This window comes from Balearica regulorum, chromosome 12, assembly GCF_011004875.1.
Source record: "Balearica regulorum gibbericeps isolate bBalReg1 chromosome 12, bBalReg1.pri, whole genome shotgun sequence".
Taxonomy (NCBI): Eukaryota; Metazoa; Chordata; class Aves; order Gruiformes; family Gruidae; genus Balearica; species Balearica regulorum.
The window spans coordinates 12,513,546-12,540,884 of record NC_046195.1 but is presented as its reverse complement, the minus strand read 5'-3'; the positions used below and the strand labels follow the sequence as shown (position 1 = coordinate 12,540,884).

General features: G+C 38.9%; 1 protein-coding gene across 16 annotated transcripts; it reads right to left on the bottom strand.

Annotated features, from left to right (window-relative positions):
- Positions 1-204: 204 nt before the first annotated feature.
- GABPB1 (GA binding protein transcription factor subunit beta 1) lies at positions 205-24,246 on the bottom strand. 16 transcript variants are annotated; one of them, XM_075764799.1, is made up of 11 exons: positions 23,938-24,027; positions 20,910-21,081; positions 17,173-17,276; positions 16,732-16,839; positions 15,723-15,890; positions 15,062-15,256; positions 13,788-13,935; positions 13,332-13,445; positions 8,252-8,437; positions 6,818-6,933; positions 205-1,995 (listed from the first exon to the last, which is right to left on the bottom strand). In XM_075764799.1, exons 4-11 carry the CDS (start codon positions 16,837-16,839, stop codon positions 1,843-1,845), a joined length of 1,188 nt encoding a protein of 395 aa, XP_075620914.1. In that variant the 5' UTR covers positions 17,173-17,276; positions 20,910-21,081; positions 23,938-24,027; the 3' UTR covers positions 205-1,842. The 16 variants fall into 16 exon arrangements, with proteins under 16 accessions (XP_075620914.1, XP_075620912.1, XP_075620908.1 ...); XM_075764797.1 differs by lacking the exon at positions 23,938-24,027 and adding an exon at positions 23,177-23,593; XM_075764793.1 differs by lacking the exon at positions 23,938-24,027 and adding an exon at positions 18,209-18,362 and having other exon boundaries at positions 20,910-23,453.
- Positions 24,247-27,339: the final 3,093 nt, after the last annotated feature.

Below are 27,339 nucleotides of genomic sequence, written 5' to 3'. Positions count from 1 at the left end.
CTCAAATCAAAGTTTAAAGAAGGAAGATTTTACTTCATATTGTATAATGCAATTCTTTCCCCACTCCTCCCTCCTATCTTTGAAGGCCATTCTAAGCCTACAATTGTTTTTTCGTATTTTTCTGAATGCCTAACACAGCACAGCTTTGACCTTCTAACGTGCATACACAAACCAATTGAAATTGAATTGATTCTACACTATATATATGTGTAAAAGATATTTAATTGTAAAATAGAAAAAGTAGGCCAGAGTACAGTTTTAAGGGTAATTCTTCTGTGTACAGTATAGGTAAACTAGACTTTTTGCTTAAGTTTATACAAACAATTCCATAAAAGCAGTGAAACATGGAACAACAAAGCAAAGCACAAAGAGTTTTATCTTACAAAAAAGGAATCTGCACAGTAGTTCAAAATTTAATGTTAACACAGCACTGAATAATCTTAAGGCAGCTCAGTCTAAGCACAGGACTAAAAAGCCAGGAACTCCCGAGATCTAGTCCCAGGTCTACCACAGATTAATGTGGTCTTGGGCCAGTCATTTAACATTCCCTGTGTTGCGCTTATACCAGTTATAAAATTGAGACAGTAACACTCACTTACCTGCCTCAGGCAGTACAGTAAGGGTTCTTTAAAAGATTTTACAATGCTCTGAAGATGTAACGTGCTATATAAATCCTAAGCATAATAGATCACTGCACAGACACACACAAACACAGTATCACAGTGAAGAACAATGATGCTAGTTAAAAGCAGCATCACCACAACATAAAAAATTTACTTGTCCAATTGCATAATTAAAATGCAAAAGTCTGTTTAGAAAAAAATGCATCACTGAAATAATTTCAAGGCTATTGGGAAAAGAGATCAATAGTAACATTCTAAAAGAACTACTGTTTGTGTTCCAGTGGAGACATTCTTTTCTATTCATTACTGAACTTTAAAATGTTTGTAAGACACACAAAGTGAAGTTTCAATGCCTCCACTACCAAATTTTAAATTGCCTCTAATATGTAAATTAAGTTGGGGTTTTTTTTGTTCTTTTTAATTACAAATTACATTCTTCCAGGAAATATACCATCCACAATAAAACTGGCTGCTAGCTTACTTCAAATGACCTATAGGCTAAACATTTTTCTCATAGTTTTTCTCATCTTTGCTGAAAAATACCTATGCAAGATGTATGTGTAGAAATTATAAAAACATGCAGCATATGTACAAACTGAAAAGTTTAAAAAATATTAGCTTCATATACATGTAAATCTACTTGGATATATCTGAAATTAAATATAAAAATTTCACCGCCTAAAATAAAAAAAACCCCAAAAATGGTTTTCAGAGAATCTGAGACAACTCCTTAAAGCTGTACAAAGATTTCCACCTGGAAATGTCTTATTCAGAGAAGTTTAAGTTGTTACCATGTAGAAATAACTGTTAATTCATTTCATCACATAATTAATTTTCAAGTCGTCAGCTTAAATCAACAACATCACCCTTAAAACTGTTCTGTTTTTCAGAAGTTAGATTCATACTAAAATCAAAAATTTCACAAAAAACATTGGCTTCTCGTGTTTCTGGATCCCTTCAAAAAGATTTATCAACTCATTTTGAAACTGTAAAAAAAACAACTATTTACAGTATTTCATTTTAAATACTTTTCACAATTTCTAAATTCAGAGTTTTTATGTTACAAGAAATTCATCAGAGCTCACGGCTTAAGTCCAGTTATCAACTTGTAGCATCTTCTCTATCATGTAATCCTGTGTGTGTACCTATATAGCGTACAGTTCAAGATTGTACTGCAGGTTTTTGGGAGTAACAGGCTTTGCAGTACGTTCATTTTTTATTAAACAGCTTCTTTATTAGTCTGGAGGCGGTTCATTGCCTCTAACTTCTGCCGATAGGCCTCTGCTTCTTGTTCTTTCTTTAGAAGCTGCTGGCGATATTTTTGTGCTTCTCTGTTTGCCTCATCCAGCTGTTTCTGAAGAGTTTCTCTTTCCTATTAGAAACAGAACCAGCAACATTTTGTCAAATATGTATCAAATACAAGTTAAAATGGCAAATACTTTTCCTTTACATGCAGCTGAAGTGTTAAGGTATCATCTAGAAACTGTTCAGTTCTTACTTGGGCAAACCTATATGAATGCTGCTGCATAAGTTAGACATGAACTATCACACCAGACAACTCCCCACAATAAGACTTGAAGTCCAAATATAGTAATTTCTTTAGCTGCAAAGATACAAGGCAAGTCTTCCTGGAAAAAGAGTGAAATAAAAAAGTGGAAGCGTGGTGATCAAATAGTAACATAATGTGTTAACATTTCTCCAATGATTCAATGCCCTTTGTTACTTTTTTAAAATTGGAATCCAACCTAACAGGACTGTCCCTTTCTGTTGTCTTTCTAATCAGATAATGAAAATCTGTTACCTAACAGCAGTTTGCACTGGGAAGTGACAGCTGCTCACTAACCCAAATATACACATAACTGGTTTTTGAATGATCTGAAGTGATTGATACTATGCAATCCAGAGGTACAATTATACCCTCAAGGACACCACATTTTTATGAACTAACAGGTATGTAACTAAATAAGCTTTTTTCAATTCAAAAGGAGTAACTGAAGGCTCCATCCTGCATACAAGTTTGTTTGGGGAGGCTATAAAATGGTTTCCAAGCAAAATAATATGGGAAAGGCCACTTCTTATGAAGCTGCCTTAGGAACTAAGGAGAATGTATTTCTGTCTCTGGTGACGTAGGTACTGTCATTTTGTTTGATGCTGAGCTGAGCCCAATTGAAAAAGCAATTTGCTTGGAAAAGAGTTTTGTTTTGATCTTCAACCAAATACCATTTCATTAAAGTGCATCATACTTTTATGAGTAAGGTAGTATTTGATTTCAAATCATTCTTTGCATTGTAGTTGTTAAGTAGCCACGGGAAGGAGGTTGTCAGAGAAGTGAGCCATCTCCCAGAAAAACAAAACTCTTGTCAAAGACTGAGGCCCAGGGAAAACAAGTTGCCTTTTAATCTTATTCCCATCCCAGCAGTTCAGTATTGCATTCCCATTTAATACCTCACACAGTTGTTAGAAGTTTCTCCCCCCACACCCCCATAACAACAACAACCCTATTCTTCACCTCTTTGATGCGCTTACGTATTTTCATGGTCAGAACCTGAAAATACAAAATACTCTGCCTCCCTTCTACTTGCTACTGTTCTCAGTACTTGTCACAGTCACATTTAGCAGTCACATGCTGTGCTGAATGTGCTGGAATATAACGACATAGGTGATCAGATCATTGCTAACAGCAGCATCTGTATAGCAAAAACAACAGGTGAAGGAGAGATGTTATTAACAAGTTACAAAGACTTGATATAATACAGCACAATCAACTCCAGAAAGCACAACGTGATTTTACATAGGTCTTTAAGAGCTGAAGGAAGCTAGCTAGGGTTTGCTTCATCTGGAGCATATGCTGATAAAAATGAGAGCTCATCTGATATTCCTTACTCATTTGAAAAGGAAGTTCAGCTTCCACCTCTGAAAATTTGGATTCTGCTTTTTAAGCAATTTTATAAATGGCCAACCCATGTAGCAACTAGATTGATGAATGCCAAAGTAGCAGTAGAGCCTACACCTCAAAGGATCTGAAACACACCAAGGATGTTCCAGCACCAGGCCAAACAAAACATACTGCTATTTCTCTAAGTTTTCTGTGAAGTTTAAGGGGAGCCAATAGCTTACACAAAACAGCCTCAAGGAGTAGAAAGTTGGTGAAAGAGCTACAAGAGTGTTCTCAGGGAAACAGTCTAAACAGTTGAGTCTGCTACATGTGGAAAGCAACCCTTCCCTCTTGAGGGCACTGAGCTCTGGGATAGATAATGCCCAGCTCAGTATATCTCATGAATTTGTCACATAAACCCCATCAGAAATCTACTACTGGCAAGAAGCAAAGCTGCACTATCCACTGGGCTGCAGAAGAGTAAGAACCACCAGTAGCTCACTGGACAGTGGTTCTGCGCTGGATTACCAAAAGCAAGGCGCTATCACTACTACAGAGCGTGCGCAGACTGCAAACACTTCGGGGTGGGCAGGGTCTCAGACCACATCTTAGGAGTATTTCCCATAGAAAAGAGCAATAGAGCCATGTACCCATAAGGAGCATAGCACATTAAAGAAGGGATAGAAAAAAAAGGAAAAAACCCCAAGTCTCAGTGGCAGAGACAAGAAGATAAAACCAGTATCTACCAGACAGACTAACAATTCAAAGCATGTATATTAGTCCAGCAACTAATAGGTGTAGTTTTTAGACAGTCATAGTCCTAATGTAAACAGAATGAGTTAGGGAGCTAAGGCCAAGTATACTGTCTAACCAGCCAGTGGAAAGAAACCAATGCTTCTGGAGAAGCAATGCAGATCTACAGTGGACCGAACAGTTCCTTAACTTTATTGGTTCCTTAACTTTGACATCTACAATAAGGAGGACTTTATCTGGTCTATTAATTTAATCAAATCCAGCAAGTGTTCTTAGGGCATTCTTTAGAACACAACTGAAAGTCCTTTTGTATCAGTATAAAAACCTATCCAGGTAAAAGTGCTCTTAAGAAATCTTCCATTTTATCAGGAAATTTTCTTCATTACATGGAACTTTTCTTAACAGTCTATATATTGACAACAGGGACATCCATAACTAAAATAACAAAGCCAAGCATTCTTTTTAACAACAGAAAAACTAGGGATATGAATTCACCTATATAATTAATTTACAACTAAGATTTTTTTTTTTCCCCAGTCTAATGAAATGATTGTCCTGGTTCTAATGCATGTCACTTTTCAAACATACAACATGGGAAAAACAGTCAAAATCAAGAATGAATATTAAAATCACTGTATGTTAATGAATTATGCATGAAAATGACAGAGGAACTGTGTGACAGGTTTTTTTTGCTGCCCTCCTATGTTTAAAATATCAAACTGTTTAGGAAAACTGCTATCACTCTTCAAAATAAGCTGAAATGTTTGAACTTAACAGACCCAAAAGAGAAAAATAAGAAAACCACCACTACAGCTTTAGTCATTCACAAGACTTTCAGTGGAAAGTTTGTCACCTCATGTGAATGGGAGGATGTTCAGCCTTCCGAACTACAGTTAACTGTTCATACACTATGAATTTAAAACAGCTGAAGAAAGCACTCTTAGCCTTGAATCAACTCTTTATAATGAAATAAAGGAATGAATCACCAGTGAGGCAAAGAAACCAACTGTACATGCACTTCTTTAACGTTCCTGTTACCAAATTGAGGTAGCACTATACCCTTGTGAACCACAATAAGGCTCCTGAGGTCAAGTGGCCTCCACACAGAGGCAGAGGTCTGCATGTGCATTTCCAGTTGTACAGGCAGGGACAGAGTCAGACATCAAAGCTTGCACTTAAAAGTAAAAGATGAAGTTAACTCATTTAAACCAACTTCTTTTGATATTTGAGAAATGTGTTTAATATATATAATTGAAACTGGTAATCCCCTTAAAAGAATTATTTGTACTGTTACACCAACTATCTGTAATTAGGAACAGGTCAATTTATTCCTTAACCAATCTAATTTTTTTTCCTTCACCTAGCAGAATCATAAAAATACTTAAGGAAACATAATTTCCTTTAGGAATAATTCAGGCAGATGTTTAAAAGTGTGAACAAAAGAAATGCTTTTATTGTAACAGTCATACATTAAAAAAATGCAGCAAGAAAATTTCAACTGTCATGATATTCTGTAATGACCACAAAGCTGCAAAGGCCAAAAGTATTTGATGTGACAACTTAGGGACAGGGAAAGCAAGTGATGAAATGTGGTAATTATTGTTATTAGACATGGATAACATATAGCACATACTGTACAATAAAAAGTATTCAATTAGGCACAATTTGATAATATGAACAGAAGATGGAGAATACAACCTTTGATAAATGAAATATCATGGAGTTGACAAAATGAGAACTTACAGCCTAGTCAAGGCAGACAGCAATTTTCATAAACTTTTGGCCAAAACTGGTCAGCACAGAAGTAACAGAAAGAATGAGATGGTTGACCTATTGTGGTGAATATAAAAAAGCTACAACTTTAAATTGAACAGCTACATCTATTTGTCATATATAAAAAGAAAAGCTCTCTCAATGTTGTTAGGTCTTCTGCACTGTAATTTAAAAAAAAAAAAAAAACCACCAACAAAACCCCCCCCACACACACAACAGGATGGTGCAAAGATGTGTAATAGTAAACTGCTCCAGAATTTAAAAAAAAGAGAAAAAAAAAGAAAAGAAAAAAGGACAGATAAAAATTGACAAACACAGAATCTTACTGTTTCACATTTCCATTAACAGTTATCTAGATATCATGAATGGAAAGGAAACATTGCTAAAAGTATGATCTCACAATCAGGACAAGCACGTGGTCATAACAGAAAGATGAGGGTACAGTACTCTCATTCACTGCTAGCAGAAAAAGTCAAGTTACTTGATAATATATCAGTACCTAGTTTTAAAAACCAGCTAGTGATCTTAAAGGTAAAACTTATTATATACTTAAACAAGTGTCACTTTTATGTGCATGACCAGAGGATGAAGCAAACAGCCCTCCCATATTCTTTTTACAACAACTTTGTAAAAGATGAATTCCAGTAACAGGGGAGACTGAACAAGTTATTGTTTCACACACTTCATTCTGTGGTAACACAGAAATTAAACTCTAGGACAACACAAAAAACCACAACCAGATACTCAGTGCTGAACACTCTGGTTAACACATATCATGTAATATACTCCTTACTTCTATTTCTGCAGACTCCACACGATTTTCAACAATCTCAATGCACTGTCTCTTCACTGGCGGTTCTTCGCTTATCACAGTTTCTTCAGCGATGTCTGTTGCTGGAACTGTTAATACTGAAAACATATTTGTACATATAAATAAATTTACTTCAAACAATATTTGCACTATATAAAATTCAGATAATTAAGTAATTTCATTAACGGTAATAAAATGCAAAGACTTCTCCTTATGCAAACACAACAAAGTGCATTATAAAGCCAGTACAGTGCAAATTTAATAAAAACTTTAGCTGCTTGTATGTTACTAAAGAATTTTAAAATTCTTTGTTGCTGGGGTCTACAATAGTTAGCTGTCACTCTGGAGTATCATTGCCATTTTTCACAGAGTAAATAGACACAGAAGTGAATTGCAGCAGAGTTACCAGTCTGTCAATTCTGTAACTTATGTAGCAGACCATCTCCTTCATAGTGTTTCTTAAGCAAATACTAAATACAAAACTGGCTTTTATTTTGATTAATTAGAACACCTTAGGTAATCTGAAAATCCAGTAATTATTAACCTTGGAGGAAAAAAAATCAAGGATCTAAAGAAATTCATACTCTAATTTATTCACGCAACCATCTGGCAAATAAATGTTGTAACTGGCACTTCAATTACTACCTACAGACATTCATGCTTTCTGATTAACTAGCTATACTTGTTCAGACAGACAGTGAACCAAATCATTTGTCTCCAGTGTACAACTCTTCAAGCTTCACACTGGGAGTCCTCATGGAGAAACCAGAGAGGGAATTATTTTTGTCTAAATAGTAGTGGCAGAGCATCTTTAAAAGAACACCCAAAACCACACACATCACAAAATAGCACTCATTACACTAGCAGCTTCTACAAAGCACGTATGGCCCAACAGGACAATTTGTGCCACCCTGGCTTCACTAATTCTGCCACTGCTCCCCGAAAACCTCAAGTACGTAAGACTTGGCTTTTGTTTTGTTCAGAACACACTCCATGGGACTTTCATAGTTTGACTCGTGCATCAGATTTCTAAATCCAAGCTTCACCTCCCCACAATATTTCCAGCAAGGCAACAGCATAAGTATTGGAAGAAGGCTTTTGTTTTACTCCATCTAGTTTTCACAACAAGTTTGCAATAATCAAGCTTATTAAAGGCAAGGCAAGTAGCTATCACTTTTCCCTTAAATGGCCCATTTCTATTCCATACAGTTTAGTAATTCTTCCATTCTTTTTCCTCAGCTGACACATGAACTGCAGTAGCTCATGTGTCTGACCCTTCTGCAGCATAAGAATTCAAAGATGTATTTAAATTGACAATTACACAGAGTTGTCCAAGGTATTTGCACCTAACAATTTATTATTATTACTGTAACTAAAATAGTTCCTCAAGCTCAAACTGTACACGTTTCCACTCACCTTGCTGTCCATCTGGCATGGTCACAATGATTGGTTGCCCTATTCCACTGGTTGGAATTGAATGCAGATTACCAAGCTGAATGCCATCTGTAACTATAGTAATAACTTGCTGACCTCCAGAACTGACAACTTGCTGAATAGCACCATCCACAGATTCTGCAGTCACCACCTCTTCTGTGGCCACAACTATCAACAGATTAGTAAAGGAATTAAGTCAATTTGTAAATTAAGCTTTATGATTTCAAATGCATTTTAGTACAGCTGAGAAAATGAGAACTTACAGCCTAGCCTTTCTTCCATGTCTTTTAAAATTTGATCCCCCTCCAATTAATGCATTACTACATATTATATTGTTAAGAGAAATCTTTCACCAGGCCAACATAAAGCACTAACATTTTGAAACATACATGCAACTCTGTCCTTGTTTACTTTGCTCAATATAATAATTTTTTTTATTTAGCATGTTTCCTAATAGATACACTACACTCAAAACTGACACTTTGGGTTCAGTATTAACATGGCAGCAAGAACAAGAGTTGTTTTTAAGAACACAAATAACTTTTCCATTGTACGTAAGCTGGACTAAGTTATACTAACAGCAGAATAAATATTAAAAAAATTGTACTTGAAATACTAGCTTGAAATGACTCCTCAACCAGTGCTTTGCCAGGTGCACCTGAGGACCCAGCCTCAATTTCTCTGTTTACCATAATGGTCTTCAAGACAGTAAGAGACTAAAGGACTAAAGGACCTCTAGAGAATCTTAAAGTTTTGTCTGTACTACATGGGTACTTCAAACACAACCACAACTTAATTTATTCTACAAAGTATGAAACAGGACTAAAAGTTCTGCAGAGAGTTGACTTTTTTATACCTTTGAAGGAGAAAAGATAAAGCTTAAAAAGTAAAATAAACATTGCATGTGTATAATTTTATATCATTTCACTTTACATGAAAGTAAAAAAACCCATCAAATTCATGAATTGATGAGTATACAGCAGTGAACTCTCACAGTTCTATATTACATCTATAAATCAAAGTAAGATGAGAGAAAGACTACATTCCGAACTACAACACATACCACAGCTTGCACTATACACTGTAATTGGGGTCTCACACTACCACCCTTATTTTTTAAAACAAGATACTGAGACAAAGAGCAAGATCACTAGTAGCACAATCAAAGAATTTCAAGCACACTAACTCTGTATTTTATTCTCAATTTGTCAGGATAAAAGCAAAGCCTTTGATTTAAATAACAGATATTAGAGTGCTTTCTATCTACAGAGATGAAATTAAAACCCTATAGACTGTGTTGTGATGCTCAAGATGAGAGAAGGTAGATAAAACCCTGGAGCTTTCATCTTTTATATTAATTACAATATAACACACACACAAATGACTCTGTAGTTCAAATAATGACTGCAGTCATTGCCTTCTGAAGATCTTTATGTTCAGAGATTACTGTCCTATAGCACTACTTAAATATTCACAGACTGTTTATTCAGTAAACCAAAACAGTAAGTCCTACATGAATAAGTGGTGTTGTAATGAACTTGATTTGGCTTTCAAGTACAGGCTCAGCAGTAAGAAAGATCACTGTCACAAAAATTTCCAAGTTGTAAGTGCCAATACTAACTGCTGTGGCGAACAGCTCTGATCTTTCAGTTTCAAACTCAATGTTGGGCTTTTAGTTCTGGAAAGAAACATTATTAGGACTTCTGCAGACCTTGAAAGAAAAATGGAGATTTTGTCTAAAAAAGAAGTTATTCTATAAAAAAGAAAAAACATCTCCATGAATACAGTCCTTATTCCTTCCTGGCTCTCCTTCCGTATCCATATCCATATAATCACTAGTTACCACTCTACTTCATATGCCAAAGGAAAGCTGAAGTCATTTAAAAGAGCAGCACTATTATCTCTTATTTTCTTCTGCAGTGTGTGCAGGGGGAGAACACCTGCACGTGCAGTAAGACATATGCCTAATTCCAACATAAGCACACCAAATACCGCATTCCAAATACACAAATCAAATTTTTATCTAATCCGACTCTGAGTTCCATACATACATTATGCATCATATTTGTATGCAACGTCCATGTCTCCATAAACATTTCCTGTGAGTAACAACTAAAAAAAGCATGATTCTATGCAGCTCCAGGGAAAAGCACCTTTCTTTCTTTGATTTTACAAGATCGATATGTTTTTAACTGTAAGACATGAGGAACTAGGGGGAAGAGATCAGAGTGAAGTTAACTTGGAAAGAGGAGAAAAATCTAGACAGAAACAACATAAGAGGCAGAACCTAAGTGTTTTGTACAAGTTTATACAGTCTTAGATACAGGAGGCCAAATACAAGGTAAGAGTCAAAACCAGAATTCTCAATCCTATATTTTTTGAGATTATTTATAAATGGATCTTTTACAAGATGAGCACAAAGAGAAGGGGGAGGTTTGTTGTTGTTCTTAGGTGGTTTTTTTTTTGTTCTTGAACACACAAAACCAGCTTTTTGTCACCTGTGCATCAATAGTATTCTTTACACTTTATAAACTATTAAAGGAGTAAAAACCCAGGAAATAATTTGCAGACAGCAAGATGCTGCAAGATTGCCCACACATCTACATGAAAATCAAAGCAGAAGAACTGAAATAAACAGGAAGGTTAGGTATGATGCACACTGCATTATTGAAGGTGGGAAGCTACTGCATCAAGATTTCAAGCTGATTTCTTCCTGTCTGTCATCTCCTGCCTCTTCTCTAATAACTTTTATCTTCAGTAGTTTACTAACATGCAATGTAGATTACGCTGCACTGCTGCAAGGGTAGGACCGTGAAACACGAGAACACTTGGTTACCAGTGTCTACTACCAGGTTCTGGATACATATCTAATGCTCCGTAATCCCATGCAATCCCTTCTTGAGTTTCTCTCTCTTACAATTAGATCTGAGTTTCATTGAAATACATTAATTGATTGAAAACACCAGCAGCTTCTTCTATAATGAAAGGCACTGCATTCTGGTTTTGAATCATCTGCTTCACTTGCGATATTTAAATGTCATAAAATAGTATAACTGTACTTATGTACCGCTTTGAGGAGAAGTAGTAGAAGAAAAGAGCTGCATTAAGAAGAAACCCTGCAGGACTTCAAAATACTTAAGAGATGGAAACTCAGGTATATGTTAGGATGTAGCTCTCATGCCAGCAAGTCTGAGAGTACAGATCTCTTCTACATTTTCAGCAAAAACTGTCCCCTTAAGAATGACGTCATTTGCAAAGCTGAATTCTGTAAGAATTTTTAAGTACCAAAGGCTTTGGCCATGCAAGGTATCTCGGTTCCTTAAAATTTATCATACTGAGCATCACCAACAAGAAAGCAAAATAAATGCATTTCTTTAGAAATGTGTTCAGAAAAAAAAAACAGGTTACCATAAGCATCATAAATCCTTGAGCAACAGAGAGTTGTTGCTCTCCATTGTGATCTCCAGTCACTGCTTTAATGCTAGGCTCATCTTGCTACATATCACATCACTAATCAGTGCTCAAAATCCCAAGCTAATTTAGAAATAAGGCTATAGTGCTACATGTCAGCGTAATAAATACTAAATAAACAAAAAGCAATCTAGCCTAGCATAAAACTCCAGTAGCCTCTGCCATACCATACTGCCTGAGAAAACTGGGGAGCAACATACGAAAAACAGCACTGGGCAAGTAAAGAGTACGTGAAATACTTCACAGCTTTCTTTAGAAAGCCAGGTGTCCACCAAAACACCTCTTTGGACTCTCAAGAGTAACGGAAGTTTTTATTCAAGTACACCATATAGCCTACTTCAGAGACAGAAACTAGAGATTCTGTGTGTCAGCACCTGATCTCCTAAGAGCTAGTCTTACCTCATTTTTTATGCAATGGCAAGATATTAACATACACCGTAATAAAAACATATGTCTGGAACAGAAGTTCAGCGGCATCCTCTTATAAAGTAACTTTCAATAATTCAGAAGCTTTTGATCACATTTTAACTTTATTGTAGATGGTATTACAGCTTGCTTAAATTATAAAAGGATATCTTTTCCTGCTTATCTCTCTCTCAAATCTGTTAGTGGTGATAACTAGTCTTTATAATCCACTTTGATGCTATAAGACTCCTGACTGCCAGTTTTCTTGTCAATTTGCATGTTGTAATGAACAAAAGTCAAAGAGTACACAAAGCAGGCACCAAATTATTCAGAAAGAATGGAGAAAGATATCCAGGACAACTTGCAGAGTATGGAACCTTGACCAGAGGTTTTTTTCAGACAAGCAGTAACTGGCAAAGATCACGGGGCAAGGATGAAGGGGTTTTGTCTTAAAAAGAGGAATGCAAAACTTGGAAAATAGGGGCAATGGAACTCCTTGTGCCTTTCTGGCTTCTTGTCATAGCCTTATGGAATAAGAGAGTGTACAGATCACTGCAGCAAGGGATCCAGGCTACTTCCTCCCAGGAGGACAATAATGTACTGCTAGGCTTACGTTTACCGGAAGTGCCATGACAGCATACCAGCCTGAAGTGGGACATACTAATCACTATGTATTTTTATAAATGCAAGTAGAATGCCTCAAGGTTGAAAAGACAATCCACAGACATGGGAAAAGCGCACACTGAGATCACCAAATATTCTTGTGCTTTTGGGGTGAAAGAATAAAACTGCTGACAAAGTATATGTAAACAACATTGGGGGCCACTTCCTAATATTTAAAAGAAGGAAGCATTCAAAGAAAACATTCTCCAACCAGATGCAACTAGACTGTATGTAGACAAAGATGTAAATTCAATCTCCTGGATTATGCTTGCTTTCAGCAAGATGAATGCTACCCACATTAGAGTCAGAAAAAAAAAAATCAGTTGTGGTCAGAAATCTTACTAAGAAATAATTGTATATATGAACCTGGCAACCTTCCGGTGAAAGTAAAGGAAAAATTTTGTTCATGCTGAAAAAAGGAAGGAAGATTGTCATCTCATTTCTGTATGAACTGTTCTGTCCAAAAGTGCCAGCTATGTACTTTTAGTTTATTAAATGAGGTTAAATGACTTAGCTTTCCAACCTGGTGTTTCTGAAGAATTAGACAGTGGAGCTGATGCTTCTGCTAAAGCTGCCAATGTGGCCAATACTGACGTTGATGAATTTCCAAACTGTACTGCAGACACTCCTGTTTCATCTAGTAGGATGAAAAAAAAAAAAAAAGCTGATTAAATGTTAAACCAGTGAAGTCTCTTTTTCTATTATCATTGCACTGAAGCTTCTAACACACACTCTGTTCTCAGCAACATTCTGCTAAACCAAAGTGCGATTCTGAAGGCAAGTTTGTTAAGCAAATGCAACTTCTGATAATTTATCTCTATGAAGACTGTTGGTTTAGATATTTACAACACACAAAAAACACTGAAGAGGAACATGGTAACTATTCTTACCACTGTTTTTCCTCAAGCCTTTTCACTAATGGTGAAAAAATCAATTAAAGTATAAAATCCTAGTAGCTACCCTATAGGCATCTAAATACCTGTTCCATTTGATGTATTTGCAGAAGATACCAGACCTGTTAGGTTCACCACCCCTCCAGGTCCGATGATGAACTGTGGTGTTGCTGCATGTATTGTTACAGTGTCCGGACTCTCTGGATTCGTATTGATTTGGTTCTGCATTGCAATCTAGGATACAAAGGTAATAATATCATTCTAATTGTAGGTATAAGTTATTTATCTTGTAAGAAACAGAATTATTGCACATTCCACTCAAACAGGGAAGATCTCCCTCGTTATACTCATGCAATATATACACATCATGTCACATCTTGTACTCTGTGTAAGTACATGAGAAACAGTTTTTTCGCTGAAATCTAAAGACAGAAAGTCTGTTGAAGTGAAAGAGAATAATGACACAACACTACTCCTTACCATTTACTGTAAGCGAAGACGACCACATAAAGACAAGGCCCCTCTGTAGATGTGCAAACTCACGTATCTAAAATAGAGGCCTGAAGAATCAAGGCTGCTGTGGCAGCTACATGCCATGAAAATCAGCTCTGACAGCTTAGTAATCGCCATAAATTGTAGATGGCATTCTTCTTTTTGTCTTTCTCTGAATTATTATGGACTTTTATTTACTCTATCCTTTCTGCAATGAAGAGGAGGCTAACAGAACAGACCAGATGTTCATATAGTTCAAGATATAGCAGAACAATAGATTTATACAGTGGCATAATGATATTTTTCATTTGCTTTCTATTCTTTTCTCAATAATACCTAGCACTTCATTTCCTCTTAAAAACACTACTGAACAGTGAGCACACTTCCACTTTCCATGGAAGTATCTATTATAATCCCGATCTCAATCACTTCAATAATTCAATCCTAGTCTTTCTAATTCAGGAAAAATTGCCATCTCTTCTCTCCTCTCCTGATCTCCAATTGTTAGGAAACTAAAATCCATATATGAAGCTAATTGAATGCTAGGGTATAGTCAAAATTTCCTACTCTGCCAATATGTCACGTTTTACACCTTGCTTGCGAAGACTCCACCTAGTTCTGTGTACTACAGCACTCAAATTTAAGAAAATAAAGGATACTTATCCTTGACTTTGTAGGTGTGAAAATGCTCTTTGGCCAACTAATGTTTATTAACATTAATCTCATTTCCATGTTGTGAACTAGACTGGAGTTTAGCATTATCAGTCAATATATGGTCTCTCAGCTGCTGTATTAAAAGCTTAGTTTATCCCATGTGTAAACAAGTACTTTGCCATAAACTCCCTTAACATCATGAATCAAAAGTTACCTGTAATATTTCTGCAAGGTCTTCATTTCCATTGTCTACTGCAATATCTAATGCCGTTTTGCAAAATTTACTCTGAGCATGAACATCTGCTCCATACTTTATTAAGAGTTCTACAACTTCTTGGTGGTTATGTTCAGTAGCCCAGTGAAGTGCAGTCATTTTGAGCATGTCCTTCGCGTTGACATCAGCACCGTGCTACAAACAAGATCATTGCATAAACTATGTCATTAGAAGTATCTGAATTAAATAATGCTGGCCACAGAATGAAGCCCAAAATTGTCTTTTTCTAGCAGTAAGATCCTGTTATCTTACATTTACAAATGTATTAGAAGTACTTCAATGTAACTACCAATAAATTATTTGCGTCAAAGGATTAAAGACTCCCTAAAGTGTAACATGTCTTGGTTCTAAAGGCTGTTACTCACACAATGTCAAACTAGAAAGTAGTCTTATTTTGAAACAACAATAATTCAACTAAAATCATGATTATTTCAATGCTAAAATAAATTACCTTTTAATAGGAAAACAAAGCACCCAATGCATGCAGCATAAATATTCATGTAATTTCACTGTTGGTTTCATGACTAAAAGGAAATTGTGAATATTTTATCATAATCCATTGTAATATCCCCACCTCCGACCTTGTTTCAGGAGTCTTTACCTTAAGTAAGACTTCTACTATACTGGCATGGCCTTCTGATGCTGCCATATGCAATGGCGTTCTGTCCACTTTGGTTCTGGCATCCCGACTTACACCTGCTCGCAGCAACACTTCTGTTGTTGAGTAATGTCCATACTGCGCAGCTAGATGAAGTGGAGATGTTCCCAACTGTAATGTAATGGAAAAAGTGGAGTTTTAACAGATGTCACTATGAAGCATTTTTTCTTATTCTGGAGCTATCAAACTCAGTTGTCAGGCCACCACTTCAACACCATTTTCCCTTGCAGTCTCAAGGAAAGAAGCTGTCAGGGCTTTTATAGAGTACGAAGTTTGAAATTTTGTTTTCAATAATCCCAACACGCTACAAACAAGCAACTTTTTGAGGTCTGTGCTATGTTTTTTCTGTCTTTTTGAGGTGTGATGTTTCAAGGAGCCAACATGCCATACCAACATTGGAAGGGACCTCTGGAAGTCGTTTAAGTCCAATTTCCTGTTCAAAACATAGTCAACTTGAAAGTTAGGTCACTTTCAAGATTACAGCTCTTAAGGGCTTGTAAATACCCTAAAATTTTAGGTACCTGAACTCCCCATACAACCTATTCAAAAACAGGCACCTCCAAAAGACAACTCAGAGCCCTTATATCAGGGAACTCTCAGCTGCACATATCAGTTGGGACTGCTTTCTTAATTCAGACCTCTTACTGTATTAAATGCATAAACACAGTAACTAGGAGGATGATTGCTGCTTTCTCCCATCAACCACTCCAAAGTTCATATTAAAAGCCACCAGAACAAGCTCATTCACAGTCTGTTACTAAAATCAGTAGGAGATCATATGAAGAAATAGAAAATTTTAATTTTTCATTAGACATTAGATGACGTGATTGCAGAATTCCACAAAGAAACTCCCAAGGCTTGCAATATAAATGCTTAATTGTAATAATCCTTTCTTCTTCTTCACGTGAGAAAAGAAAGAGGCTTTACTGAACACTGCAAAAGTTTTCATTACCCAGTCTGTGGTAAAAGGTGCTCCATTTGCCATCAAAATGCGAACTTCGTCATCTTGACCTGCTCGTGCAGCTTCTAAAAGTTTCTTTCCCAAATCTACTAGTGACATCTATCAAAGGACACAAAGGAATAGAAAGAAAACAACGTTAATGCTATTTTAAGTACACAAATGCCACTGTCATTTTTTTAATTATTATTTCTGAACTACTCTGAAAAGTTCAAAACCAGGAGTTGGTATTTCAGCCATGAGAACAAGCTTTATTGATTGCAATAAGCAGTTTGATTTTATAATTACTTTTGTCAACCAAATGGAACTGGCACTGGGGTAAAGACTGCAGTATTACAATGCTTTAACCATAGCAGCTGCGAAGTTATAGCAAACTAAATTTAAACTAAATGGATGAACATTGCTTATAGCAGAAAGTGGTTTAGAAGCTCTCACCTGATACTGCAACTTGCTGCAGCTTTGTCCAGCTTTCAAATGGTACTACATCATGGCTGCTATGTCACACACCCAAAGGCGCTACATTCATTTCTCCAAAATGCCTACATGTATTTAAGAGTTACCGCTATATAAATACATTTAGGTAGATCTGAAACACAGCACCTTTCTGACATTTTGTCCATCACTATCACTTCACTTTGTTCACCCTAAAATATAATTTCTGTATTCCTAGCTACAAAACACATGTGTAATTGTACAATTTGCATCAGATATATGAACTAAAATGTCTATCTGAAAGCAAATACTATTACCTGCTTCAACTGTCTACAGTTACTAAAAACATGTTAAGTGCAAAATTTTGATTGAGACATGACTGAGATACTAGCTGAAAAACTTTCACATCATCTTTAGGTAATTTCCCTTTTACAGCACTCAAAGTTGCATATAACACAGAGCATGCAAAACTATATGTAGACAAATGGGACCTATCTATGTTTTTGTTGTGTCAAAAATTCCTAGTATAACAGCTTTTTAAACCCACTCTATTTCATACTTGCCACTAAATTTTTTTCAGTAAAAATAAAATTTAGAACTAAACCACAACTCATGCCATTAACCAAAATACTTTATTAATGTTTTAGTCCTACACCTATGTCTTCCACTACCAGGATGCTAAGGATGGAACTACTTTCATCAGTTTAGTTTCCAGTCACAAGCAAAAGTTAAGCCTGTATTACTAATAACAGCAGTTGCAAGGCCATGCAGCCTATTTCCCACACAAAGCCAGAGTATATCAGTTCAAAAAGGAATCCCAATAGGATCATTTTTTAATACCTTTTCTTAAACATACACTTCTATCCTAAAACCAACATATTTAGAAAGTTCTCTGCACCTGGCTCAACTGGCAAAATCTGTGTAGTATATTGCTCAATAAGCTGAAAGCTATTGACTTTGGAAGAAATTATGAAGACAGAAATACTGCAAACGCAGAACTCCAACATGTATCAGTGGAGCCATGAACTGGAGCGATTACCTCTTGGTCTACAGAGCTGACTGCAGGCAGCAATATCCCCTTCACCAAGATAATATTCCATTTATGCCCATCCTTCTAGTACACATGGACATGTTGATTTGTCTCCAGCCAGAAAAGGGAAGAGGAGCAGGAAGGTGGCAGGATAGGACAAATACTGACAATGGGAAAAGGAAGGAAAAAGGAGCACAGAGTCAGATGCGGAGGAAGGGACAACAGCTGACTCTCTTCCATAAAGAGCAAAAAACCAAACAGGAATAAGAAAATCTACTATCCCTGTTAAAGGGAGACACTAGGATTAATGATATAAAACAGTACTCAGAGAGGGCATTTGGCAAGTGCAGCAGTGAAATGAAGGAATATAGTACTCCCTTTACATGGCACCTTTTTTCTTTTTCCTTTTTTTTTTTTTTCTTTTTTGAGGTGGGGGGCAGGGCTGCAATGTAAGAAGGAAAAAAGCACACAGACACATTTTTTTCTAGTGGTTTAATACCACCACATCAAGGTCCTCAGAAGCAAAAGGAAAGCTGGAACTTCATGCAAAATACTAAAGTTAGGAACTAATCTAGAAAGACAACAATTCATTTTCCTTGTATTTACTTTTGTTTTAAACACCAGTAGAGAAAAGGAACTAATAAAGACTCATTTTGAAATTGCAAAATAACTGAGGCTGGAGAGGACCTCTCAAGGTCACCTAGGTCACCAGTCAGAGCTGGCCCAACAGGCTCAGGCTGTGCAGGGCTCGGTCCTGTGGAGTTTTGAATGTCTCTACGGATAAACATCCCACCATTTCTTCAGCCCCGTTATGGTATCCAACCACCCTCATGGCAAGAGCTGCATTCTGTGTATACCTGTCTTTCTCCATTAACCAAAAAAGACAGCCCTGATAACAAGCTTATACTTGATGTCTGTTAGACAAGAAAAATAGGTGAATGAAATTACATTATGTACATTTAGCAACTACACCTATTCAGAACCCACTGATCACATCTATACTAGTGAAATGAACTGCAAAGTTGTTACCAAAACCCCACATAGCAAGATCAAGCAGCAAAAAAACTCAATTATGGTGGCCTGCAAAATACAAGTCTCAGTCCCAGGAGGTTTTAGGGACAAACTTCAGGTTGAGATTGACACCTTTTCAGAGTCTCTCTGAATCACTACTGTTGAACATGCTGTCAGAGTGACAGTACATCAGTTCTCATCTCAATGCGAAACTAAACAACATTGTACTGCAGTCAATAAAAAATGTTTTGATCAAGGAAATAGAGGGACATGGAAGATCATGCATAACTTAACCTTCGTTACCACATATTACTTACACTAACCAACACTCTCTTGCTTGATATAAAGTGTTTGTATTTTAAACAAGCACAAAGCATCACAGAAGTTTACATATGTTTCATGATGTAGAATTTTAACCTCAGTTAAAATGACATGAATTTATTTTAGAAATGAAGTAAAAGTTTCAGTTTTCATAGGGTACTTGAAAGCATGCTCAGGCCATCTAGTGGAAGAAAGTTAAAAACCTAGCAAAATTACTATTGAATTCAAAAATAAAAATCACATTATATGTCACTAATGCACTAACAACAGCAATTGAAGAGGCCTTTCCAACAAAGCTTGTGTACATTTAGTCATGTTTTACCCATGAATACTAACATTCACAAAATTTCTCATGAGTAGTCAACCCAAAGCTGATTTCTACTTGGCAGACTATTCCAAGGACCAGTACTGTAAGGTCAGGAAACCCTGGAGTAATAACATGCCCCACACTTCCCCGCCATACGCTTCCACTGCTAGTACTGAGACATACTGAGAAGGGTCTGCAGTGTCAAAATTTTTTTCTTCCCTTTCCAGAAAAATTCTTCAGCTGCTCTCTCGAGATCAATTAGTAACACCACAATAACACAGTGATACTATCAAACTTCTATATATAGTACAATAAAATAGATTTAAAATTGAAATGAGATTTCCCTTTCAAAGCAGCACTCTTAGTTAAGTACCACTGCTACTCCATGTAGTGTTAACAAATCAACTCTGCTGAACTGCATTAGAGGGTACTCTTCGGTAACTGTGTCATTTCCATCAAGCTTGGCTAGCACGACAGCTGGGTAGTGCCTTATAACAGGATTCTTTCAGACAATAAAAACATCACTGGCTCTGAAAAAGTCTTGAGACTATTACAGTTATTCTTATAGCAATCTGAGTATGTTTCCAGACTTCTAACAGCTCCTACACATCTGTGTGAACAGAGGGTTTTGTCTACAGTTGAGTAAATAGGGAAGAGATTCTGCTGGGTTTGGACTTCTTTGCATTAACCACCTCCTGAACTTCCACATTTCATTACTGCAATGCATTCTGTACAGTATCATTAGCCAGAAGCCACAATGAACTGGTAATTACAATTTACGTCAAGTTATTATTGCTATTTTACTTCTGTTCAATAGGAAATCATACTGGTTTTTTGTACCCATCTTAGATTTGGTTTTATACATTCTGGAAAACTCTGGACATTGTGCTGTTACCAGAGGGGTATATAACAGCACTTGACAAGAGTTTGGTTGGAACTGTGTGTGAAATGAGCTGTGTGGGGAGGGAGAGGAGCTGAAAAACATGCAGCTTGGGGAGCCTACACCACAGCCAATGGAGCAGCAGTCTGTAGTCCAAAGATGATTAAGTTTAGCTTAAAATATTGCAGCACCTGTCAGACTGGTGTCCTGCCCCAAGGATCTTGGACCCAGCCTTTATTCCCCTTCTATCACTGCAGCAATGAACACTGGCAGTCAAAATCAACAGGCAAAAACAGTTGTTGCAGAACACCTGCTAACATGGAGATCTTGCAGTCACCGGTGTACTTCTACCAAGGCATGCTCCTAAAAGAGACATACTTTACACTAGAAGAGCATTGACTGCACCAGTGCAATTTACTAGAAGGTAAACTGAATCAATATATACCATATCTATGATAAGGATTTGCAATAATTCCTAAAAACCCCAGGAAAAAGTTCCATTAAATGCTAATTAAACAGGTTTCCCTACTGAAGTGACACACAGCAGAATTGTACTTGGAAGACAGCTTGAGACTCATCATCTTGCACACTCATTACATCTGCAAAAAGAATGACCTTTTCTGAATGTCTTTTCCTTTCCACTATTTACAAACAAATAAAAAAACCACAACCTGCTTCCCCAGACCTGTTCTTCAGAAATGCTATCATCTTACCGATTTCAACATTGCACAGTATCACTAGAAATTTAGAATAGCGATTTCTAACTAATTTTATATGCCTATCCATACCAAGGTCAAAAATATTTAAGTACAGAATATAAATAGTTAGTAACAACTATTTCAATCTTTAATCAAGCACTTCGTTTTGATCATTGTTAGAATTTAAATAATAAGATCAACTTCCTTTATTTTTTATGTTTTTACATCCTGATATAACAGCACAATACTTGAACTCAGAACAACTCTTCCAAATGTTTTTCATTTCCATTACTGGTTTGTAACTTTCAAAGGAACGGGAAGGTCTGCATTAAACTCGGTGGTATTTCCATGCACTAGCATCTCTTAAAAACTTTGGAATGATTTTACATTATATATAATTTTTATAGTGATTATAGTGACTTACATGGGATAAACTCAAAAAGTTCCAGGATTGTTTCCTAAGGGAGTCATATCCTTCCAAATGTATTTTGACAATCATTTCACATGTCATATTTCAAATCCTAATATAAATATCATAGGCTTAGAGTGTCCATGCTTCTATTACGATAATGAAAGTTACATTAACGTATTAATAGCAGATTGCTTTAATTCCAGTGCTTTCATCTTTCCCCAATGACTGTGTCGTGTTTGTAACTAAATTCTCTCTAGTTTGTTTAAACAGACTATGTGTGTATCAGATGAAAAATATCTGATTTAAGAGACCAGAAAAGCAAACACATTGTTGAATAGTGTAGTGGTTAAGATAGTCAAGCCTGTATTTATGCAGGTCTGTCCTCCAAACAGGCTCATACATTAATTTAAATTAGCACCAATCACCAACATAACTCCACTAAATAATGCAGATGGCAGAAAGGTCTTGTCCTTAAAAACGAGAGAGCACAGATTTGGCCATTACCTGCAAAATGCAATATCTAAAAAAATATTATTATGCAACAAGGGTGAACCATTGGCACCAACCAAGATTCGGGCTGGCGCTGCCGCCAACCTACAAAGCTTTCACAGATAAGTCTGGCACTAGATACCAAAAAGGTTACGTTGCAGCAGCTGTGATCGACATGAGGAATCTAAGGGCTTGTAATGTAGCCTTTGAACTGTACTAGAGCCTTAAGAGTATGTTTCAGATTGACTGAAACTTGAAAGTATCCTCCAACAAAAATCACCAGCCTCTCTAATTAAAACATCCATTTTATCACGAGGAATCTTCCTCGACAGTTTCTGTCTAGCACATAGGCCTAAAAAAACTAGAAAACAAACTGTTTTCAGCAAAGAAAGTGGGTCACGAGCAAGAGTCTACACATAGTGTATGCTGATCTGCCATGTATGATCTTAACCTTATTTACACAGCAGAATTAGGTACCCTTACAAGTATTTCTGTGTGCATACACAATTCAACCAAACTGCTTAGTCTTACTAATACGTCACAATCCATTAAGAATTAAAAAAAAAAACCCAAAACATTAAACTAAAGTACTCCAAGGTGTGCATTCACAACTTTCAGCACATTTAACTCTAATATACACCATTTGTCATTAAAGAAAAGCTACCTTAGTAAGCAGGATAAAGAACACCATACAATTGCTTTAAGTTAAAAACTCTAAGCACAGACTTCTTACAGGGGACTTCACTGATGTGCTATCAGACAGCATCTCACCAACAGAAACTACTTTGACTACAAAGAGAGAAAAGAAAAACAGCAGAACTAACACATCTTATCCCACGTTTATGCTCCCATCACACACTTTTTATTGAGTCCAAAGCAAGAGTTACAGACTCCGGGTGAGGGACACTGCAGAGGAGGGAAGCGCTCCCCTCCCACCGAGGCTGCCTCTCCTCAGAGCACCTTTGGCGCCAAGCTCCAACATGCAACTCAGCCGCTGCCGGGGCGCCGGGCCGTGACAGGAACCGGCCACCCCGTCCCACGCGAGGTCCGAGACCGTCCCCACGCGGCCCAAACCGGGCTGCCCGGCGGGGAAAGACGTGGGACGAGCCGGGCCCCGCTCTGCCCCTCAGCGCCCGGGCCCCTCACCGGCCGCGTCGCGCTCGCCCGGGCCTGTGCAGCAGCCGCGGGAGAGAGGCCGCGGCGGGCACCTGGGCCCCGAGGCGAGGCGCCCCGTGCCCCCGCCCCGCCGGCCGCGCGGCGCCCCCCGACCCCGGCGCAGCCCCCTGCCCCACAGGCCGCGCCCGGCGCCCCGCGGGCCGCCCAGGCCGCCGCCGCGGCCCAGGCCGCCACCGGCGCTGCCCGCGCCCCCCGCGCGGCGGGGTCCCCGGAAGGCCGGCCAGCGCGCCCGCTCTCCCCAACAGGAAATCCTGGCTGGGCTGGGCGCTGCGGAGGGAGCCGCGGCGCCGGGTTCCGGGGGAAGTGGAATTATTTTTTACCAGCGAAGAGATCAACTTCCACATCCGGTAACAGGGCCCTATACAAAGGCGCAGACTGACCTGGAAAAGCTTGGCCGGCCCGGGGGGGGTGAGGGAGAGACGAGGCGCGGGGATGGGGCCTTACCGTGCTGCCAGCCCGGCCGCCGCCGCCGCGACAACAACCAGGGGCACCGGAGGCCGCCGCTCATCGGCGCCCAAAAGCCCCACACAAAAGTCCCCTCTGCGCCTGGCGGAAGAACACGGCGAGCGGAGGGGAGGGGCGCCGTGCCGTACCGCGCTGCGGTGCCTCGCCGCCAGCCCGCGCTCGGGCGTGAGGCGGCGCGGTCAGCCCGCAGGCAGAGCATGGAGGGGCGCCCAGCACTTACCATGGGGTGCAGGTATTATCTTATTACACAAATATCCCGACAAAAGGGGCTTGGCGGAGGGATACGGCCTCTGTGCCGTCCGGCGCGCATGCGCCGCGGCGCGGGGAAAGGCGGGGGAAGCGGGGACTGGAGGGGCCCGCCATGTTCCGTCCCGCTTCCCGCCCGGCGGGGGGGGAGGGGGAGGGGGCGGGGGCAGGGCGCTGCCCGCCCGCCGCCCTCAGCTGGTCCCGGCGGGTGGAGGCGAGCTTTCAGCGTACCGGGGGCGGGGGGGGGGGAAGCCTCCCTAAAAGCAGCTTAAGAAATAAGAAAGAGGGTCGCCATCCCGCACGCCGGACTTCTTGGAGCTCCTCTTTGCCACAGGGCGGCGGGGGTTGCTCTTCCCGCCTCATGGCTGCTGAGGCTCCGATTGTGCTCCCAGCGAGGGTGCTCTGCCTGAACAAGGCTGCCTTGCGTCCCTTAGGCAGGGCTTTAGCTACGCTTTGGGATCCTAGGGATAGGATGTGATGTGGATGACAACTCCAAAATGATCCTAAGCCGCTGCTGCTCAGAGAGCTCTGGCCTTCGGTCTCAAACTGGCATTCGACCTGACAGCCCAGCCCCCAAAATGCTCCTGGTTTTGTTTCAACAAAGCAACATTGTCATGCTCACATTCTCCCCAAAGCTATTCCGAGTCACAGATCTTCTGATACCACTGCAAAGCATAGATCCCATAATCTGTGTCCTTCAGAAAAAGGTATCGATCACAAAATTCCACTCTGTTATTTTGGAGATCATAATACCTACTAGATAATCAGAGGAATACTCGTAACAACGTTGTTTACAGAGCCATTATTTTTTGCCCTTGACTTACCTAATACAGCTTTGGAGAAAAACAAATAACCAGATTCCAAAGAGCGAATATCACCTCACAAATGTCACAGAACTGAATCCTCGAGTCACTGCTCAAACAGAGACACGTTGAGTCACTGCTCAAACAGAGACACGTTCAGTCCAGGAGAGAAAAGAGCATTTCCCACATGCGGCACAGAACAGCCCTCCTGGCTGACGGGATGCTCTCCAGTTCTTGCAATATTTTTGATCAGAGTTAGACTACAGGGAGGAATTCTCTGTACTTTTTGGAAAGCCGTTTAATCTTCCTTGATATGTTATCACCAGGCTCGGGGACCTGTTGAGTTATTTTTCTAGGAGTGATCAGCCAGAAGGTGGCACTAGCGAATGAGTCCAGATACCTCCTCTTGGGCTGTCATTTGTCACCAAGGTACAGAAACCTTAAATCAGCCTGCATCACATCTCTTTTCCATTGTTGGTAAGTGTTCTGTGTCTCTCAACAAGCATTTAGCTTGCTGTATTATGGATTTTCATTTACACAGTAGTAGTAGATACAGAAAACATTGCTATGTCCTCATAGGCATGTGCCAATGAGTGGGAATGCCTTGTGGCGTAAGCTGCAGTGCTATGGAATTGCAAAACGTTCTGTATTATTGAATATCTTTTATAGAGGTGAAGAATACAGTCTGCATGTAGTCCATTAGCACTGTATATGAGTTTTCACTACTATGATCACAACTTCCATCTTTAGAATAATCATGTTAATGTTTTTGACAGAATTCACCAAGAGTACATTTAAGGTATACTTTTGATGTCTGATATAGGCAAGTCAAAACACATTTCACATCTGTAAAGTACCTGGTTTCTTTTCCTTTATCTTATCCTGCTTTATAAAATGTATAGGTTTTGTTAACTAAATAATCTAATACATTCTATTAAAAAGCACACTGATTTCTACTGAAAATTCTTTTTTTTTATTTACTCTATACTGCTCCACAGTAACATGTGCTGATAAGAAAATGTGTTTTAACCTAAGGCAACACCGCAGCATGTTATAACGCAATCAACATATTAGCATGTTTGAATAAGTTCTTGAATATGGTAAAGCTAATTGTACAGGCAGGTCTTCCCCAACACCTTCCTATATACGGTTGGGGTTTGCCCATACAAGTAAGACCAAAAGATTTTATGACACAATTTCTTCATATAAGAGAAACAGTAAAAGGGACACTCAGTGCAGTTTGGAAAGCAGCTAGTACAACGCTCAACATTAATTTGCACACTTAGATCCCAAGCCTTGACATCAGCAGACGTACTCCCTTCATCTTGTCATAAATTTCTGGCATGACCCATCTTGGCTAAAACAAATGGAGCAGTTCTGAAAAAGACAGAAGAGCATTGTGTTATTCAGTTCAGTTTCATGTTGTTAGAACATATCAACTCACTTTGGTATTAACCTCTCTGCACAATGCAGAAGACTTGGAGCTGTACTCGTTTCTCCCAGAATCTTTTACATGTCTGATCACTTACATGCACTGCAAATGAGAGATGGAGGATATTGTTTGAGCCTTTCATGTACCCAACACCAACCAACATTACTGTACCGCTAAGTACTGTGATACAATTAAGCTTTCTGGGCAATGAATCAGTAGTATTTCAGAAGGCTATGTGAAGATGCATCTTTCTCATTTTGGCTTCATGACCTCCCTTTTTCCCAGAGTGGCAGAGGGAAACAGCTCAACTTCACAAGACATTTCCATTGGCAAAATGGAGCAGTAGGTTAAAGTATCTGAATTAAATCCCCCACCTTGATGCAGTTAGGGGACAGATCGGGACTGTGGCAGGACACAGCATCTTTCTGTTTGTGTAAGATCTCGATGACATGACCTGCCTCACCGACTGACTGGACACAGGCTCAACATCACCCTCTTCCCTCCCTTCTCCCATGTTTTAAATCCCAGTATGACTATACTGGCACATCAGCACGTACCTGCCATCCCTGAGGTACGATGCTTGTAGTAACACCACAAGCTGCACAGAAAACAACAAAAATGAGATCTGAACTTGAATGTCTGCAGCCAATGCAGTTTTCTCTAGAAAATAAAAGGATATTTTCTAAGGGGAGGTGTGTCGCCTTCCCACACCAGGTCTCACAGTGCAGAAGGGTCAGTTTAACACCCTGTACAAACACTGCATGTCCCACAAAACGTGTCAGACCTCAGAGCCCGCTTTTAGTGGCTTGGCCTCGATAACACAAAGCGCCCAGAAAGGAAACGGGGCGCCAGGCCCACGGAGCTGGCAGGGCACGGCAGGGCAGCCTCGGCCCTGCAGAG